Source organism: Panulirus ornatus, chromosome 33 (assembly GCF_036320965.1).
Source record: "Panulirus ornatus isolate Po-2019 chromosome 33, ASM3632096v1, whole genome shotgun sequence".
NCBI lineage: Eukaryota > Metazoa > Arthropoda > Malacostraca > Decapoda > Palinuridae > Panulirus > Panulirus ornatus.
In genome coordinates, this window is record NC_092256.1 from 12,734,532 (window position 1) to 12,753,696 (window position 19,165).

Here is a 19,165-nt window from a genome sequence, read left to right on the forward strand (position 1 = left end):
TTTCCACACATACAAAGCCGCTCCTCCAATGGTAACTTGCCCCTCCCTCGCCTGTTCCAACGCCCTTCCTCCACAGCGAGGGAGTGACCGCTTAAACGCAACCTAGACCATGACATTCGCTCTCTCTCTCTTACATGTCTTCAATTTATATATGTCATGTGTTAAAAGACTTGGATTTAGGGAACAATAAAGTTGAGTTCTGTTTGATGATGAGTTTAACGATTTTTGTTTCAAATCCATCAGAGCAATGTGTACGTCATCTACCTCGTTTTCCAGTTAAGTCATGGATATAGCGAGACGTGTTGTGATTATAAGTTAGTATTGTACTGATCGAATGAGCTAAAGGGTCATCTTCCATTGAGCGTCTCTCCCTCCACTTGATCGAGAAAAATTTACGTTGTTTGCTTAAAATAAGTGCACGTAGAGTAGGGTTTCCTAACTCCAATAAACACAGATCATTACATGTCCTTCTCACCCCCAACAACTGCTTAATGCACCACATGTATAACCTATTGACTGGTTTTATGTCACCATTGAGCCACGATTCACAGCCGTACAACAAGGAAGATAGTAACGCCGCTTCAAAAACTTTTCGCTAGACGTAAAATGGAATATCATTGTTCTTGTTTACAAAAGCAATAAATTTAAGGACATGGCATATTTTACTTTCTGCGTGTACCTTCACTGCTGTGGAGGGAGAGCCATCGGCAGTGAAAGGACTGCCTAGGTATACGTACCGCTCACAAGCCTCAACCAACTATGTCGTCAACCATCTGCTGTTTGTCATCCTGAGTGCCATTTATAACGAAGAACTTAGTTTTGCTGTTATTTATCTTCATTCCATGTGTTGTACAAAACCTACTGAGCATCTTGAGCTTACAAATAATTGAATGTTTCGATGTAGATAATAGTACAGTATCATCCATTAAGACAAGTATATGCAACCAGCCCAAAAACCTGTCGTAGCCACAGCCTTGCTTAATCATATGAATGAGATCGTTGACATAGAGGACAAACAGCAGACAGGAGGTTGGAGAACCCTGCCTGCCGTACACCAATGGAGACAGTAACAAGGGCAGTACCGATTACACAGTTAGTCACTCTGTACATTGCTATAATTGACAACAGCTTAGTCATGCCACATCCAAGTCTTTTTAATGCCAGAAAAAGAACATCACGTCGAACTCTGTCATATGCCTTTTCAAAATCTACAAAGGTTACAAACAATTCAATATTTTTCTTGCTAGATCAGTAAACAGGCGTAACGCTACAATGTTTTCTAGGCAGCCTCTGCCAACCTGGGCCCCTTCCTGCTCGCGATATGGACAGAACCACTCACTCTGTCTTTTACATAGGATCATGTCGTATAGCTTTGCAATACAGTCTACCACACTGATTCCTCTATAATTGGATACTTGGCTGCGTAAACCACGTTTGAATATCATGAACAGTTTTGCTGTCGTCCAGTTTGAAGGATATGTATTAGATCCAAAAATCTGTATACACATATATTGGAAAGGATCACAATTTTTCGCGTGATCAAGTATTTTCCTATGAGTCCACGGGAAACGTATTGTTTCATTTTCCCTGTGGACTCAGGAATATATATATATATATATATATATATATATATATATATATATATATATATATATATATATATATATATATTATATTTATATTTATTTATTTTACTTTGTCGCTGTCTCCCGCGTTAGCGAGGTAGCGCAAGGAAACAGACGAAAGAATGGCCCAACCCACCCACATACTCATGTATATACATACTTGTCCACACACGCAAATATACATACCTATACATCTCAACGTATACACATATATATACACACACACACACATATATACATATATTATTATTATTTTGCTTTGTCACTGTTTGCGAGGTAGCGCAAGGAAACAGACGAAAGAAACGGCCCAACCCACCCCCATACACATGTATATACATGCACGTCCACACACGCAAATATACATACCCATACATCTCAGTGTACACATATATATACACACACAGACACCTACATATATACACATGCACACAATTCACACTGTCTGCCTTTATTCATTCCCACAAGTTGTTAGAAGCAGTGAAAAGTTTTTATCGAGGATGTAAGGCATGTGTACGTGTAGGAAGAGAGGAAAGTGATTGGTTCTCAGTGAATGTAGGTTTGCGGCAGGGGTGTGTGATGTCTCCATGGTTGTTTAATTTGTTTATGGATGGGGTTGTTAGGGAGGTAAATGCTAGAGTTTTGGAAAGAGGGGCAAGTATGAGGTCTGTTGGGGATGAGAGAGCTTGGGAAGTGAGTCAGTTGTTGTTCGCTGATGATACAGCGCTGGTGGCTGATTCATGTGAGAAACTGCAGAAGCTGGTGACTGAGTTTGGTAAAGTGTGTGAAAGAAGAAAGTTAAGAGTAAATGTGAATAAGAGCAAGGTTATTAGGTACAGTAGGGTTGAGGGTCAAGTCAATTGGGAGGTGAGTTTGAATGGAGAAAAACTGGAGGAAGTAAAGTGTTTTAGATATCTGGGAGTGGATCTGGCAGCGGATGGAACCATGGAAGCGGAAGTGGATCATAGGGTGGGGGAGGGGGCGAAAATTCTGGGAGCCTTGAAGAATGTGTGGAAGTCGAGAACATTATCTCGGAAAGCAAAAATGGGTATGTTTGAAGGAATAGTGGTTCCAACAATGTTGTATGGTTGCGAGGCGTGGGCTATGGATAGAGTTGTGCGCAGGAGGATGGATGTGCTGGAAATGAGATGTTTGAGGACAATGTGTGGTGTGAGGTGGTTTGATCGAGTAAGTAACGTAAGGGTAAGAGAGATGTGTGGAAATAAAAAGAGCGTGGTTGAGAGAGCAGAAGAGGGTGTTTTGAAATGGTTTGGGCACATGGAGAGAATGAGTGAGGAAAGATTGGCCAAGAGGATATATGTGTCGGAGGTGGAGGGAACGAGAGAAGGGGAGACCAAATTGGAGGTGGAAAGATGGAGTGAAAAAGATTTTGTGTGATCGGGGCCTGAACATGCAGGAGGGTGAAAGGAGGGCAAGGAATAGAGTGAATTGGAGCGATGTGGTATACCGGGGTTGACGTGCTGTCAGTGGATTGAATCAGGGCATGTGAAGCGTCTGGGGTAAACCATGGAAAGCTGTGTAGGTATGTATATTTGCGTGTGTGGACGTATGTTTATACATGTTTATGTGGGGGGGGTTGGGCCATTTCTTTCGTCTGTTTCCTTGCGCTACCTCGCAAACGCGGGAGACAGCGACAAAGTAAAAAAAAAAAAAAAAAAAAAAAAAATATATATATATATATATATATATATATATATATATATATATATATATATATATATATAAAAGGGGGTGACTGTATTGTTGACTGGTTGGTAAGGTTATTTAATGTATGTATGACTCATGGTGAGGTGCCTGAGGATTGGCGGAATGCGTGCATAGTGCCATTGTACAAAGGCAAAGGGGATAAGAGTGAGTGCTCAAATTACAGAGGTATAAGTTTGTTGAGTATTCCTGGTAAATTATATGGGAGGGTATTGATTGAGAGGGTGAAGGCATGTACAGAGCATCAGATTGGGGAAGAGCAGTGTGGTTTCAGAAGTGGTAGAGGATGTGTGGATCAGGTGTTTGCTTTGAAGAATGTATGTGAGAAATACTTAGAAAAGCAAATGGATTTGTATGTAGCATTTATGGATCTGGAGAAGGCATATGATAGAGTTGATAGAGATGCTCTGTGGAAGGTATTAAGAACATATGGTGTGGGAGGCAAGTTGTTAAAAGCAGTTAAAGTTTTTATCGAGGATGTAAGGCATGTGTACGTGTAGGAAGAGAAGTGATTGGTTCTCAGTGAATGTAGGTTTGCGGCAGGGGTGTGTGATGTCTCCATGGTTGTTTAATTTGTTTATGGATGGGGTTGTTAGGGAGGTAAATGCAAGAGTCTTGGAAAGAGGGGCAAGTATGAAGTCTGTTGGGGATGAGAGAGCTTGGGAAGTGAGTCAGTTGTTGTTCGCTGATGATACAGCGCTGGTGGCGGATTCATGTGAGAAACTGCAGAAGCTGGTGACGGAGTTTGGTAAAGTGTGTGGAAGAAGAAAGTTAAGAGTAAATGTGAATAAGAGCAAGGTTATTAGGTACAGTAGGGTTGAGGGTCAAGTCAATTGGGAGGTGAGTTTGAATGGAGAAAAACTGGAGGAAGTGAAGTGTTTTAGATATCTGGGAGTGGATCTGTCAGCGGATGGAACCATGGAAGCGGAAGTGGATCATAGGGTGGGGGAGGGGGCGAAAATTTTGGGAGCCTTGAAAAATGTGTGGAAGTTGAGAACATTATCCCGGAAAGCAAAAATGGGTATGTTTGAAGGAATAGTGGTTCCAACAATGTTGTATGGTTGCGAGGCGTGGGCTATGGATAGAGTTGTTCGCAGGAGGATGGATGTGCTGGAAATGAGATGTTTGAGGACAATGTGTGGTGTGAGGTGGTTTGATCGAGTAAGTAACGTAAGGGTAAGAGAGATGTGTGGAAATAAAAAGAGCGTGGTTGAGAGAGCAGAAGAGGGTGTTTTGAAATGGTTTGGGCACATGGAGAGAATGAGTGAGGAGAGATTGACCAAGAGGATATATGTGTCGGAGGTGGAGGGAACGAGGAGAAGAGGGAGACCAAATTGGAGGTGGAAAGATGGAGTGAAAAAGATTTTGTGTGATCGGGGCCTGAACATGCAGGAGGGTGAAAGGAGGGCAAGGAATAGAGTGAATTGGAGTCGATGTGGTATACAGGGGTTGACGTGCTGTCAGTGGATTGAAGCAAGGCATGTGAAGCGTCTGGGGTAAACCATGGAAAGCTGTGTAGGTATGTATATTTGCGTGTGTGGACGTGTATATGTACATGTGTATGGGGGGGTGGGCCATTTCTTTCGTCTGTTTCCTTGCGCTACCTCGCAAACGCGGGAGACAGCGACAAAGTATAAAAAAAAAAAAAAAAAAAAAAACGCGGGAGACAGCGACAAAGCAAAATGAATAAATTATTATATATATATATATATATATATATATATATATATATATATATATATATATATATATATTTATATATATAACATATATATATATATATATATATATATATATATATATATATATATATATATATATATATATATATATATATATATATATGTATATAATATATATATATATATATATATATATATATATATATAAATATATATATATAATATATATATATATATATCTATATATATATATATATATAATATATCTGCCCATATACGCACCATATACATTTCATCATATACACATTCATAAACATATATATGTACATACTCATACTTGCTTGCGTTCAGTCATTCCTGTTGCTACCCCGCCACATTGGAAATAGCATCGCTACCCCACGCTCCAGGGAGGTAGCGCCAGGAAAACGCAAAAAAGGCCACATTCGTTCACACTCAGTCTCTAGCTGTCATGTGTAATGCACCGAAATCACAGCTCTTATTCACACTCAGGCCCCACAAACATTTCCATGGTTTACCCCAGAGGCTTTACATGCCCTGGTTCAGTCCATTGACAGCACGTCAACCCCGGTATACCACATTGTTCCAATTCACTCTGTTCCTTGCACGCATTTCACCCTCCAGTATGTTCAGGCCTGGATCGCTGTCTTTTTCACTCCCTCCTTCCACCTCCAATTTGGTCTCTCGCTTCTCCTTGTTCCCTTCACTTCTGACATATATCCTCTTTGTCAATATTTCCTCACTCATTCTCTCCACATGTCCAAACCATGTCAACTCACCTTCTCCTGCTTTCTCAACCACAGTCTTTTTAACTTCCACACATCCCTCTTACCCTTTCATTACTTACTCGATCAAACTACCTTACACCACAAATTGTCCTTAAACATTTCATTTCCAACATATCCACCCTCCTCCGTACAACCTTATCTAAAGCCCGTGCCTCGCAACCATATAACATTGCTGGAACTACTATTCCTTCATACATACCCATTTCTGCTCCGAGATAACGTTCTCCCCTTCCACACATTCTTCATCGCCTCCAAAATCTTTGCCTCCTTCCCCACCCTGTGACTCACTTCCGCTTCCATGGTTCCATCCGCTGCTGAGTCCACTCCAGTTTTTCTCCACTCAAACTTACATTCCAAATGATTTGTCCCTCCACCCTACTGAACCTAATAACCTTACTCTTATTTACATTTACTCTCAACTTTCTCCTTTCACACTGCCAAACTCAGTCACCAACATCTGCAGTTTCTCACCCGAATCAGCCACTAGAGCAGTATCATCGGCGAACAACTGACTCACTTCCCAGGTTCTCTCATCCACAACATACTGCATAACCGCCCCTCTCTCGAAAACGCATTTTCCTCCGTAACCGCCCTATCCATAAATATATTAAACAACCATGGGGACATCACACACCCTGCCGCAAACATCTGAAACCACACTTCCCTTCCCCAATCTGATGCTCTGTATATGTCTTCACCCTTTCAATTAATACCCTCCAATATGAATTCCCAGGAATACTCAACAAATTTTTGCCTCTACAGTCTTTATTACTAACCAAAGACGATATTCTTTGAATGTTTCTAATGGATCCTGAGGGTTACGGGCTTGTTAATTTTCATTTACTATTACCCCCATGGTAGCCGGAATGCCAAGAGGAGAGAAGGGAGCCATAATTAAAACTATACGTAGAACAAAAATAAGATAGTCGCACAATTCTTATTCAGAAATGAAGTTTTTGGAACAGTGAAAGAAGTATTCTACAAATTTTGGATAATAAGAAAGAGATTACTTGTAGAAAGGCGACTACAACATAATATGAACTCTTAAAATGACTAATCGTCATATCCAATACATTTGATAACACTCAAAGGGTGATGCCGAAGCAGTGTCGATCTCCCGAACTAGCTATGGCCAGAATACATACAAATGTACTCTAAAGCAAATGGTAGTCACCTTCCCCTCTCCCTGCAGTGTAGTCTGATCTAAGTTATCCTCTCTCTGCTCCATTGCATGGTCCAATCTGCCTGTCCTTGCACCAAAACATAAATACTCTCTCCTCTCCCTTTACTATAGTCTGATCCATCCACCCTCTCCTCTTCCTATAGCATAGCGTGATACGCCCTTCCGTCTCCAGCGCCGTAGCATAATGCACACTTCCCTTTCTCTGTACCATAGCATGATTCACCCTCCACTTTCCCGGCACCCTAGCATTATTCAACTTTCCCTCTCTTTACCATAGTTTGATCCACTCTCCCCTGTCCCTACACTACTAGTAGCATTATATATCCTCCCCTTTCCCTGTAATTTGGCACGAATCACCCATCACTCTTCTTGTATCATAGCATAGTCCACTCTTCGGAAAGTTTACATATGTGGGTTGATCCACTAGTGTTATGTTTTATCTGGTAAGAAATGCAGTATGATTGACCAAGTCCGGATTCCGGACAGTATCACCCGAGTCAGTTACACGGTATCGGACGCAGTGTTTACAGATGAGAGGTTTGGGTGCGATGTACTTTTTATTATTATTGTTTCCCCTGTTTTCGGATTGTTCCGTTTGAAATTATGCATTGTTAACACTTGTCACAGTATTCACTTAAAGGAATTTCATGTCCATGAAATGTATGGATATTTTCCGGAAACTTTAAGTGCACGGTCGACCCCAAAGTATTAGAAATACCAAGGTTAACTTTAAGGTAATCTAGTATCATATAGGCCATGGTCGTAAGAGAGATTTTATGATTATAACGTGTAAGATAGTAGTGTAGTTACTTCAAGTGGTGATAGGTCGTTAGGCGCAACAAGACAACAAGAACCGGTGAGACATTTGAGAATAAAATTTTGCCCAATAGTGCTTCACATCAGCACACTAATAGACTCTTCGATGGTTATTTAGGAACCCTTGGCGGCAAATGGAACTTTTGTAATTAGTAGCTTTAGTTAGGTTGGGTTGGTTAATTTAGGCTGTATTGCCCTTACTGCTACACAGTCAGAAGTATGGTGTTGCATCATCAGGATTAACTGTTGATGACAGTTCTTGTAATTGTTTTGCACTTGACAAAATATTGATAATCACTGGAAAAATAGCCAGTGCCCAATTTACCTAAGGCCAATGAGTATAAAAGCACTGGGTGTGCAGCTCCACCCTAAGTACGTTAACTTTTGCACCCTAATGCAGGGGTTTTCATTTGTCTTCATGGTTCTCATCAGACACTAGATCATGCCCATTACTGTGACCTTACTGCAATATATATATATATATATATATATATATATATATATATATATATATATATATATATATCATACTATTTGCCATTTCCCGCGTTAGCGAGGTAGCGTTAAAAACATAGAACTGGGCCTTAGAGGGAATATCCTCACCTGACCCCCTTCTCTGTTCCTTCTTTTGGAAAATTAAAAAAAACAAGAAAGGGGAGGATTTCCAGACACCCACTCCCTCCCCTTTTAGTCGCCTTCTACGACACGCAGGGAATACGTGGGAAGTATTCTTTCTCCCCTATCCCCAGGGATATATATATATATATATATATATATATATATATATATATATATATATATATATATATATATATAGCTAATCTTTCCTCACTCATTCTCTCTATACGTCCAAACCATTTCAACACACCCTCCTCCTCTCTCTCTCAACCACACTCTTTTTATTTCCACACATCTCTCTTACCCTTTCATACTTACTTGATCAAACCACCATACACCACATATTGTCCTCAGATATTTCATTTCCAGCATACAACCCTATCTTAGCCCATGCCTTGCAACCATTTAACATTGTTGGAACTACTATCCCTTTAAACATACCCATTTTGCTTTCTGAGATAATGTTCTCTTCTTCCACACATTTTTCATCATCCTCAGAACTTTCGTCCCCTCCCCTGCTCTGTGACTCACTTCTGCTTCCATGGTTCCATGCGCTTCTAAGTCCACTCCTAGATATCTAAAACACTTCACTTCCTCCAATTTTTCTTCATTCAAACTTACATCCCAATTAACTTGTCTCTAATGAGCCTAATAATGTTACTCTTATTCACATTTAGTATCAACTTTCTCCCTTCACACACTTTTCCAAACTCAGTCACCATCTTCTGCAGTTTCTCACATGAATCAGCCACCAGTGCTGTATCATCAGCGAACAACAAGTGACTCACTTCCCAGGCCCTCTCATCCCCAACAGACTGTATACTCACCCCTCTCTCCAGAACTCTTGCATTTACCTCCCTAACCATCCTATCCATAAACAAATTAAACAACCATGGGGACATCACACATCCCATCCCTGCAGTAGATTGACCTTCACTGGGAACCAATCACTCTTTCTTCCTACTCATGCACATGCCTTACATCCTTAGTAAAAACTTTTTACTGCTTCTAACAGCTTACCTCCCACACCATATACTCTTAAGACCTTCCACAAAGCATAACTATCAGCCCTGTCATATTCCTTCTCCAGATACATAAATGCTACATAAAAATCCATCTGTTTTTCTAAGTATTTCTCACACAGTCTTCAAGGTGAACACATGATCCGCACATCGTCTACTACTTCTGAAACCACACTGCTCCTCCCCAATCTGACGCTCTGTACATGCCTTCTCCCTCTCAGTCAACACCCTCCCATATAGTTTCCCAGGAATACTCAACAAACTTATACCTCTGTAGTTTGAACACTCACTTTATCCCTTTTTCCATTGCATAGTGGCACTATGCATGCACTCCACTAGTCCTCAGGCACTTCACCATGAACCATACATACATTGAATATCCTTACCAACCGATCAACAACACAGTCACCCTCTTTCTTAATAGATTGTACTGTATTACCATCCAAACCCACTGCCTTGCTGGATTTCATCTTCCGTAAAGCTTTCATTACCTCTTTTCTCTTAACCAAACCAATCTCCCTGACCTCTCGCTTCTAACACCACCCTGACTAAAAAACCCTACATCTGCCATTTTATCTATCTGTAGATAGATAGGTATTTACTTTTTTTGTACTTGTTTGCCATTTCCCATGTTAGTGAGTTCGCATTAGGAACAAAGAAAAGAGTCCTGGTGTTGTCCAGGACCTCTTTCTGAAGGTTCCTGCAACCCAAGGCTTGGACCTCTTTCTGAAGGTTCCTGCAACCCAAGGCTTTGACCTCTTTCTGAAGGTTCCTGCAACCCAAGGCTTTGACCTCTTTCTGAAGGTTCCTGCAACCCAAGGCTTGGACCTCTTTCTGAAGATTCCTGCAACCCAAGGCTTGAACCTCTTTCTGAAAGTTCCTGCAACCCATTCTCAAAGAGCTCCTGGAAAGCTAGGCAATGCTGCTTCTGTGTTAGATGGATATCTGACTTTTTCTTTGAAAAGGACTCATAATCAGATGACTTTCTTGGAATATGAGAAGCATACTGATTAGATTGAAAGTAAAAGGTAAGGCAAAGCAGATAAGAAGGGAATTAACAGATATAGAATTTGAGCATTTCATTGTGTCCATTTGTATTATCAGTTTTTATCTCTGTTAAGAACATAGAATGAGCAAGTATATGCAAAACCTAATTAATGTGAGGAAATCATATGCATGAATTCAAAAGAATTAAAAGGTTTGATACCTTAATTGACTCTGTTGTTTTTACAGAGAATGGCAGTCCGAGGCATTTATGGGAGAATACTGAAGAGCAGAAGTCTCATAGCTGAAGTCCTTCCAGGCCAAGTGTTCAGCAAAAGTAAACACACCTCACCACACCTTTCATTATTAGACACTGTTACCCATAAAAGGACCTCCAACTCTGTGATATCACCAATTTCTTGCTTATCAAGTAGAAATTATAGTGGTTCCTCATCATCAGTGTCTGGTAGAAATGGCAGTTTTTATAATTATCCACATATCTCCTTTGCTAGAAACATCTGTGTGGTGGCTAGTAGACATGGTCCCAGCATACAAGGAATATGTTTGTTATCAGTGAGTGCAGACTTAGCAGCTGCTAACAGAAAAAATCTAAGCACAGATGCATTTCCTTTAAAAAGGCATTCAATGTTTGGTGTATTTTCTGGGCAGTCATCGTATGGTTCATCCACAAACATGGTGAACTGTGTTACAGTGGGTAGTGTAACCCTGCCAAGTGGAGTGAACCCAAGTGTCCGATATATATCACAGAGTAGAAATAGCCTCACAAACATACATACTCGACTGTCATCACTTCAGGCTAAGAAGAGAGTACAGAGGAAGAAGAAGCAACCACTGACAGATTCAGAAGAGGTAAAGATTATATATTTACTGAATGACATTTTTGTGTTTAAACTGGATACAAAATTGTTATAAATGGTGTATGCATTTCATATAATATTGTCTTTTTCAATGTTTATTTTTCATGGAAACCAAATAGAGTATTGTACTTTGCTGTCCTCTCATTATAATGCAAACCATAGTTTAACAAATTGAGAATGAGCTACATAATGTTGTATCATGCTTGTTCAGAATGTCTGGGTTTGGGGGGTACACTGCCATAGCAAATGATGCCGTAGCAAATAAAACTACAGTATGTAATTACCTGAATGAAATGAATGAAAAACTCAGTTATATTGCAAAAACAGAGTTGTTAGTTGTATGTGAATATTTTGTATATATTAAGAAAACTGTGAGCAAAAATGTATGAGAGTTCAGCAAAAAAGATGGTGAGTGACAAATTTTATGTCAAGGAAATGTAAAAAAGCAAGGAATGAGTAAAGAAATTTTTAAGAGAAACCTGGACAGATGGCTCAAATTACTAGATGAACTAATATTAGGAAAATTTACTTGTACATAGTTTAAGAGAATAATGATACTGTTAAACAAGTACTATTTGCAGTGATGACTGTTTGCTAGCCATGCCTCAAGGAAATCATTGTTTTATATACATGTAGATACATACAATTGAAGTATTTTTAAATATCTTCTCTGACTCTCTTCTTGTTCATCTTCATGTTATTCCTTTCACTTGAATGGCCCCTCCCCATCTCTGAAAACTGTTCCACTTTGTCTTTGTTGAATCCCTGAGCTTGAGACTCTGACATATCTCTCAACATGGCCTTCATTTTCCCAATGTAGATAAGTCCATGACTGTTTTGCACTCCCTCTGGCTAAGTTCTTTTATTTCAGGTACAGTTAATGTTGCCTTCCCTCAGAACTTATGCAGATTCATATGCCTCTAAGTTTGGTCTCCCCATTAAAAGATGCACATACATTTGTTGAAGAGGATCCAAAGGAAAGCAGTAGAATCATTACTGAAGTAATTGAACTAAACTTTTAGAGAGAGATCATCATTCATGAACATGCTCACATAGGAAGAGGAAAAGGGAGATGTTTAAAACTTTTAAATTCGTCATTGGATATAACATTGTTGATATGGAACAGTTCTATGATATGGAGAAGAACCAATCAACCATTGAGTATGATAAGAAACTGAGCAGAGCTTGAAAGGAAATAATGGCAGATGAGAGGATGACAAAAAAAAAGTAGTGAATGAGGAAGACAGTGAAATTCAAGAGGCTGTATGATTGAGAGTTGGTACCCCACAAGTGTGTAGCCCTCCCCATATTTGCAGATAGGTAATCACATACTTTTAGATATAGTGATAAACAGAATTAGAAATAGATACTGTAATCACAGACACATAATTGGGATGACAGATAGCAGTACAAATAGGAAATTTCACACATTGGAGAAGAATTTACATACAATAGATATATAAGTTATGAGGAATTCAAGAAATGTATGAGTGATTGAGGTTTGTCTGTATGTTGCAGGCAGAGGAGCCAGTGGCAGGGTTTGCTCCTATGGCACGACACAAATTTCTTACTTTTGATCCAGATTTTACTCTACCTGAGATGCAAGTGCACAAATCACCACCTCGTGTAAGGCTGTCATTTTTTTATAATGCGTGATAAACACAGCAGTGCTTGTCATGTTTATTGCTTTCTTGCATAAAGAAAGTTATGAGACACTTTCATGAAAATGTACGTCGAGTGTTACTAAATTAGATGTATGTGTTTTATTTTTGTATTCAATGGAGGAAATACTTGTACATCATTTAATTTTTCATGTAATTTGCCGCATTGAAGATGTAATTTCTTTCACTTAAGAAATCATTTAAGAATGCTTTCATATGCATTAGTTGTGAGATACAGAGAGATGAGGGAAGTGGAATTGTTTATAAGTCATCTTAGATAATTTTCCACTTTGTAGGTATAATTGAATTAAATGCTTACATGGCTGCTATACATTCTCACCTTCTCTGTTGGATATGCATCCAGTTTGTGTATTGGTATCTCATTTCCTATGCAAATGAAAAAGAGTGATAAACATTATATGTCCCAGATGATGGTGTACCAGATGGATGGAGTTATTTCTTAGTAACCTGTACATGTCCTATAACCTTGATTTTGATATGTATTGAAAAATATGGGAATAGTTTAAGGATTTATTGAATGTCAGGATATGAGGCACAGCCTATAGGGGTCATGAATCCCAACACTTGAGAAAGGAAAAAAAAAGGGTCCCATGGTAAGTCCAAAGGATCTCATGTAGTTATAGAACATCATTTATGTGAAATGTTTTTTTTACTATCCATAAAAGGGAAACAGTTTGGGAGAATGCAACAGATTCAAATTTAGCCTTAGGCCTCATTCTCTTGCAAAGTCTTGGTTTGCTACTAATCAAGAGAAAATTGTTGCAAAAATAATTGAATAAGTTATGACAATGAAAGTTTAGTGATGTGATAGATTTTAAGATTACAATAAAGATATAAAAAACATTAAAGTGAAATGTATGATTCTTGGTGATCAGATAATGGGGAAAATGTTAATGGAAGGAGCTGAGGTGTTACTCACAATTGTTTTCATGCAATGTGTATGAAAGAATTGGATGTGATGGAGGTTGGAAAATTACTTAGGAGTTAAGAAAAGCATTGAAAGGAATCCCACAGGACTGCATGAAGACAGACATGTAACCCTGAAGTTAAGCAAAGGATAGGAGCAATTCATTTCCATTTCATTATAATGTCTTACTAGTGTTTGGTGTATTTAGGAACATTAAGAAAATCGTATAGAAAAATGAGCAGAGATGATATAATGGGAGGAATTAGAAAAAAAAGGAAAAGATAAAATTATGTGTGTGGTGATTTGGAATACCTGGTTTGAAAAAAAGTTATACACAAGTATATGTATGCGAGTAGGAGAGATGGTCACCCGGCATTATTAGATTATGTGTTAATTGATTGGTGTATAAAAGAGAGAGACTTTTGGATGTAAATGTGCTGAGAGAGGCCGCTAGTGGGAAGTCTGATTACTATCTTGTGGAGGCGAAGGTGAAGGTTTGGAGAGGTTTTAAAAAGAATAGAGAATGCCTAGGAGAAGAGAGTGGTAAGAGTGAGTGAGCTTGGAAAGGAGACTTGTGTGAAGCAGTACCAGGAGAGATTGAATGTGGAATGGCAAAAAGTGAGAGCAAATCTTGAATTTACTACCTTATACTCTTATCACACATTCCCACAACTCCAGCTTCAGGAGTAATGCTACTCCTTCCTTATCTCTTGTCTTCCCATCAACCCCTGACTTTACTCCCAAGATGTTTTAAACCATTCTTTTCCTTTTCCCTTGAGTTTCATTTCACTCAGAGCCATAACATCCAGGTTTCTTTTCTTAAACATACTGCTTATCTCTCTTTTCTTCTCATCTTGGGTACATCCACACACATTCAGACACCTAAGTCTGAGCCTTCAAGGAGGGTAAGCACTCCCTGCTTGACTCCTTCTTCTGTTTCCTCTTTTAGAAATTGAAATACAAGAAGGGGAGGGTTTCCAACCCCCTGCTCCTGCCCTCTTTAGTTACCTGCTTCAACACATGGGGAATACAGAAGTAGAATTCTTTCTCCCCTACCTCAGGTATAGTTGGGAAGGAATATTATTGATGTCAAAATATACAGAAATTGATAAGAAATGAGATTTTGATATATTCATAAGTTAGTAGGTAGTAGTTTATCGGCAGCCAATGACCAGGGAGGTATACTACTAGAACTACCTGCCTGGGTGTAGGGAGGGTAGATGGTGGCTGCATCGTGAGCCAGCAGTTCAGTGGTTGTCAAGTTGCACTCTTCTGATCCGGGTAGCAGTCTTTTCTTTCTACCTCACCCAAACATGGACTTCTGGCATTCTGTCCCTAAACATACAATCTCTCCTTGTCATTCATAACAACACTGAACTGTCACAGCTCATTCTTCGTAACTTGAGATTTTCTTGTGGTGAGTCGTATGTGCTAGCCCTGCCTTTTGGCAAAATTGTAGGAGCAGTAGATAGGACTAGTAGGTAGGAATATTTAGGCAGGAGCATTATGTAGAAACATTATGTAGAAGTAGTTGGTAGTAGCATTAGGTAGAAGTAGTTGGTAGTAGCAATAGGTAGAGGTAGTTGGTTGTAGCAGTAGGTAGAAGTAGTCTCTGGGAACATTAAGTAGAAGCCTCTGCAAACAGTGCGTTAGAGTTGCCCTCTGCCAGTGGCCTGTTAAGGATGAGGCATTAAAGGCTAAGAAGTAACCCTGGAGTTTTCTAGTTATGGAGACTTTATTGCCATGGCTGACCCCTTAAGGGAGTTTCAGCTGAAAAAGGCATAAGAGATATAGATAGATAATTAGTACGGATCTGAATGACATTCATAGTGTTATATATGGGATATTAGATGTGAATCATATAACTGGACTTACTTGGATGACTTTAGTAGAATGTTGATTAACTACTGCATTGTTTGAAAAGTTTACAGACTGTAATAAAGAGATATGAATAGATTTTGATATATTTAGAATACTTTGTCTAATTGTTCAGTTTTTTATGCTGGCATCATACCAGAGTAGAGTGAACAATTTGGACTTTAATACTGAAATCCATCTCATGAAATGTATTTGCAAATGGTATTCTTCACAATTGTGTGAGTACAGTCCACTCTGTAACATGATTATTGGGGTGCAAAAGAGATGGTTTTTAATGTACCTTTTATCAAGTGTGGCACTTAATGTTTTATGTTTTTTTTTTTATTTACCTTTGTTTGCAAACTTGAATGGTGATGTGCTTGATAGGAATGGCAAGTGACTGCATATGCAACGGCAGATGAGTATGACCTAGACAAACTACTCGATGGGATCACTCATCAGGGGCTCTACACTGCTGCCACTATAAATCCAGGTAACCATCCCTCCCAGCATGGTATCCACAGCACGTCCTCTAGAAAAGGCTCAGGTGGCCGAACACAAGCTTCCCCAAGCTCATGTTCCTACAACATGTCAGCATCAGTGCCAGGTAGGCAATCATGCATGTTTCATGTTGTTTGGAGACCCAGTGTTTAAAGGGCATAAAATATGTAGCAGCACTTTCCAACTTTTGTAAAACATATGAGTAAACTCAAAAATGTTAATGATTCTAAACATTTCATTTTAGTGACCTTGCTCATCGTATTGTGGGAGAATTTTTAGTTGGTTAATGTGTTGCCCCATTGGCATGATTTGAAGTTATGGATGTGATGTAATGAGAGAAGCTGTTGTGCTTGTTTATTCATATGAAGCCTTCAGCTTCACGCCTCTCATTTTTGCTGAAGATGTAAAACAAATATTCATGTGAACCTGGTAAAAAGATGGAAAGGTTTTTTTTTTTATTGTATTGCCAAGTGAAAGGAGAACCTTTATGGGAGGAGCAAAGAAACAGTCAGATGATACAAAGATTGACAGGTATACAATGTGTGTGGCATTGTACGAAAACAGTAGTTAACCATTACACAATAGGATTGGTAAAAAAAATTTCTCATCGTATGAAAAAATTATGAATATATAGATTGGCATGCAAAAGCAAAAGAAAGTACACAAAAATAATACAACTTCTGTAACGTTTGTAGAGTAAGTGGAAGGATTGAATGTGGCTGACATGTTCAACAGCTTGAGATAAGAGAGGAGGTCATGGAAGACTTGGTTCTTTTTCCTCTTGGGCTTCTGTCATAGGCACTGTATTGGTGGTTGATAGCATGAATATGTTTAGAATGTCACAATACACCCATGAAAATGAGTGGGAGGAGAGTGTGTGGCTGGCCTCTAGGGTGATCCCTCCTCATGTCCAGATAAGAGGGAAAGACTTTAAAGTCTTCTTTGATATCTAACTCTACTCTTGTTTTATATATTGGTGCAGCATTGATGTTGAATAACGTAAATATCTCTAGGTATATTTCATTATGCGCACTAAATGACACATTACAATTTAGTGTGTATATTATACTCTCCAGTTAAGGCATGTTTGGAAACATTCTAACCTTTTAGTAACTATTGTATGTGATCAAAGACCTCCACCACCTCAGGATTACATCCATGAAAATTAGGCATAGTTTTTACTTAATTTGACCCACACAACTTGACAAGGGCTTAGTGTGAGGATGGTAGACTTTCATTTGCCCTCTATCCTCTTTGTTCCCACTGAAAGTTACTGAAGAGTCACTTAATTCTTCAAATTTTGTATGTTATTCTCCTTTACTTTCCTCATCAGCTGAGGATGTAAGCTTTCCGCCTCATCTTGCCCATCAGCTAGGTCATCCAACAATCTACATATCTACATGACTTGAGGTTGATTCCCCCTTTACCCCCTATGACTCACTTCTTTCTTCATGGTTCCAGGCGCCCTCTCTCCGGTTTTCCCATTTTAAGGATAATGCATCCTTTAATTAAAATGAAAAAAGTGTTAGAACAGTAATGGGTTTTGCAATTTTGTCAAGTTTCTCGTACATCTAATTTTGTACAGTAGAGAAATGTGCTCAAGAGTTCCTTTTCAGTTCATCCATCAGTCTATGAAATATTATTCAGTCTGTTTGAGCAGTATATTGGAGGATATTGATTAGTACATTCTCCACAATGCATAGCTGTATAGATCAACACACCATATTATTTTAGATTAATTATTTTCTCTGAGTTATGAACTAAGCATTTATGTCCTTTTTGTGCTGTCTTATGTACTCTTTTTAACTTTCTCTTTCAAATATCGGCAACTGTCTTCCCATGGTATAACTACATTCGTTTGAAGGACACATTCATCTACTGCTGCCTGTGCATCAACCCTGCCGGTCTTTGATATGGCGTTGCTCTGTGAAGAGTGTGAAGTCTTCATTTTTTCTGTATATGCTTTTTTCCGTATGACTGAATTTGATAAACAGCTTCAGATGTAAAGATTTTTTTTACGGAATTTCTTATATTCAGTTTCTTGTGACCATCTCACTTATTTCTTTAATGTTCGTGATTACTTCTTTACTCTGTTCAGAGTGACTGAGAGAAGAGTTTCCATGGTCTTTCTTTAAAAAAGTGTTGTCATTTCTTCCTGCTTTTGCAGTTACATATTTAACATTTGAAGACCTGTGCCTGAGTTCTTCTCTGGATGAAATTTAATGATTAGTATTCATTCCCATTTTAAGACAGACCTCATGTGATGAGTGATTATGGCTTTATATGGTGAGTAATTGGCTGATGGCTTTTTTTTGAATGATAGGTTAACAGCTTCCTATGTTGAGTGATTAGCTAATGGCTTTGTATGATAAGTGATTGGCTAGTGGCTTTATATGGTGGATGATTGATTGATGAAAAAGATCTCATCTTAGGTATTACCCCATGACATTAATATGATTCGACTGCTATGGATTTTCATTGTCAAATGATTGCGTTTGGCTGATTATGGTTAAATGTTCGCACGTGAAAGTCTGGTTTGCCATAGGCTAAAGTTTATGCTTGTACTGCATTATTTCACATTTATTTGAAACCTTATAAAGTTGCTTGAGTTAATTTAATGAGAATTTGCTAATGAAAGATGAATCATGTATGTTACCAAGTATGTGACTTTTGATAAAGCAAAATGCAATTGATTTGATTATAAAGTTACTGTAGATTTCTTGGCATTGTAGTGCTGGAATCATATACAAAAATATTTATGTGATAATTTTGACTTATTCTAATTTTCGTATGTATAGTTAATACAAGTATGATTATTATTAACCCCTTCCCAGTGGTAGGGTCAAGAGAAAAAGTATCCAATCAACAAAATCATCTATATG

At 38.7% G+C, this 19,165-nt stretch overlaps 1 protein-coding gene across 11 annotated transcripts in view; it reads left to right on the forward strand.

The window, feature by feature from the left end:
• LOC139759468 (required for meiotic nuclear division protein 1 homolog) overlaps positions 1 to 19,165 on the forward strand; it is a 35,902-nt gene that overhangs the window by 1,766 nt on the left and 14,971 nt on the right. The window contains exons 1-4 of one of the 11 annotated variants that reach the window (XM_071681619.1): positions 7,306 to 7,461; positions 10,708 to 11,328; positions 12,855 to 12,962; positions 16,170 to 16,389. In XM_071681619.1, the coding sequence (XP_071537720.1) occupies positions 7,450 to 7,461; positions 10,708 to 11,328; positions 12,855 to 12,962; positions 16,170 to 16,389 (961 nt within the window). In that variant the 5' untranslated portion in view covers positions 7,306 to 7,449. The other 10 variants (XM_071681626.1, XM_071681622.1, XM_071681623.1 and 7 more) reach the window with 10 other exon arrangements.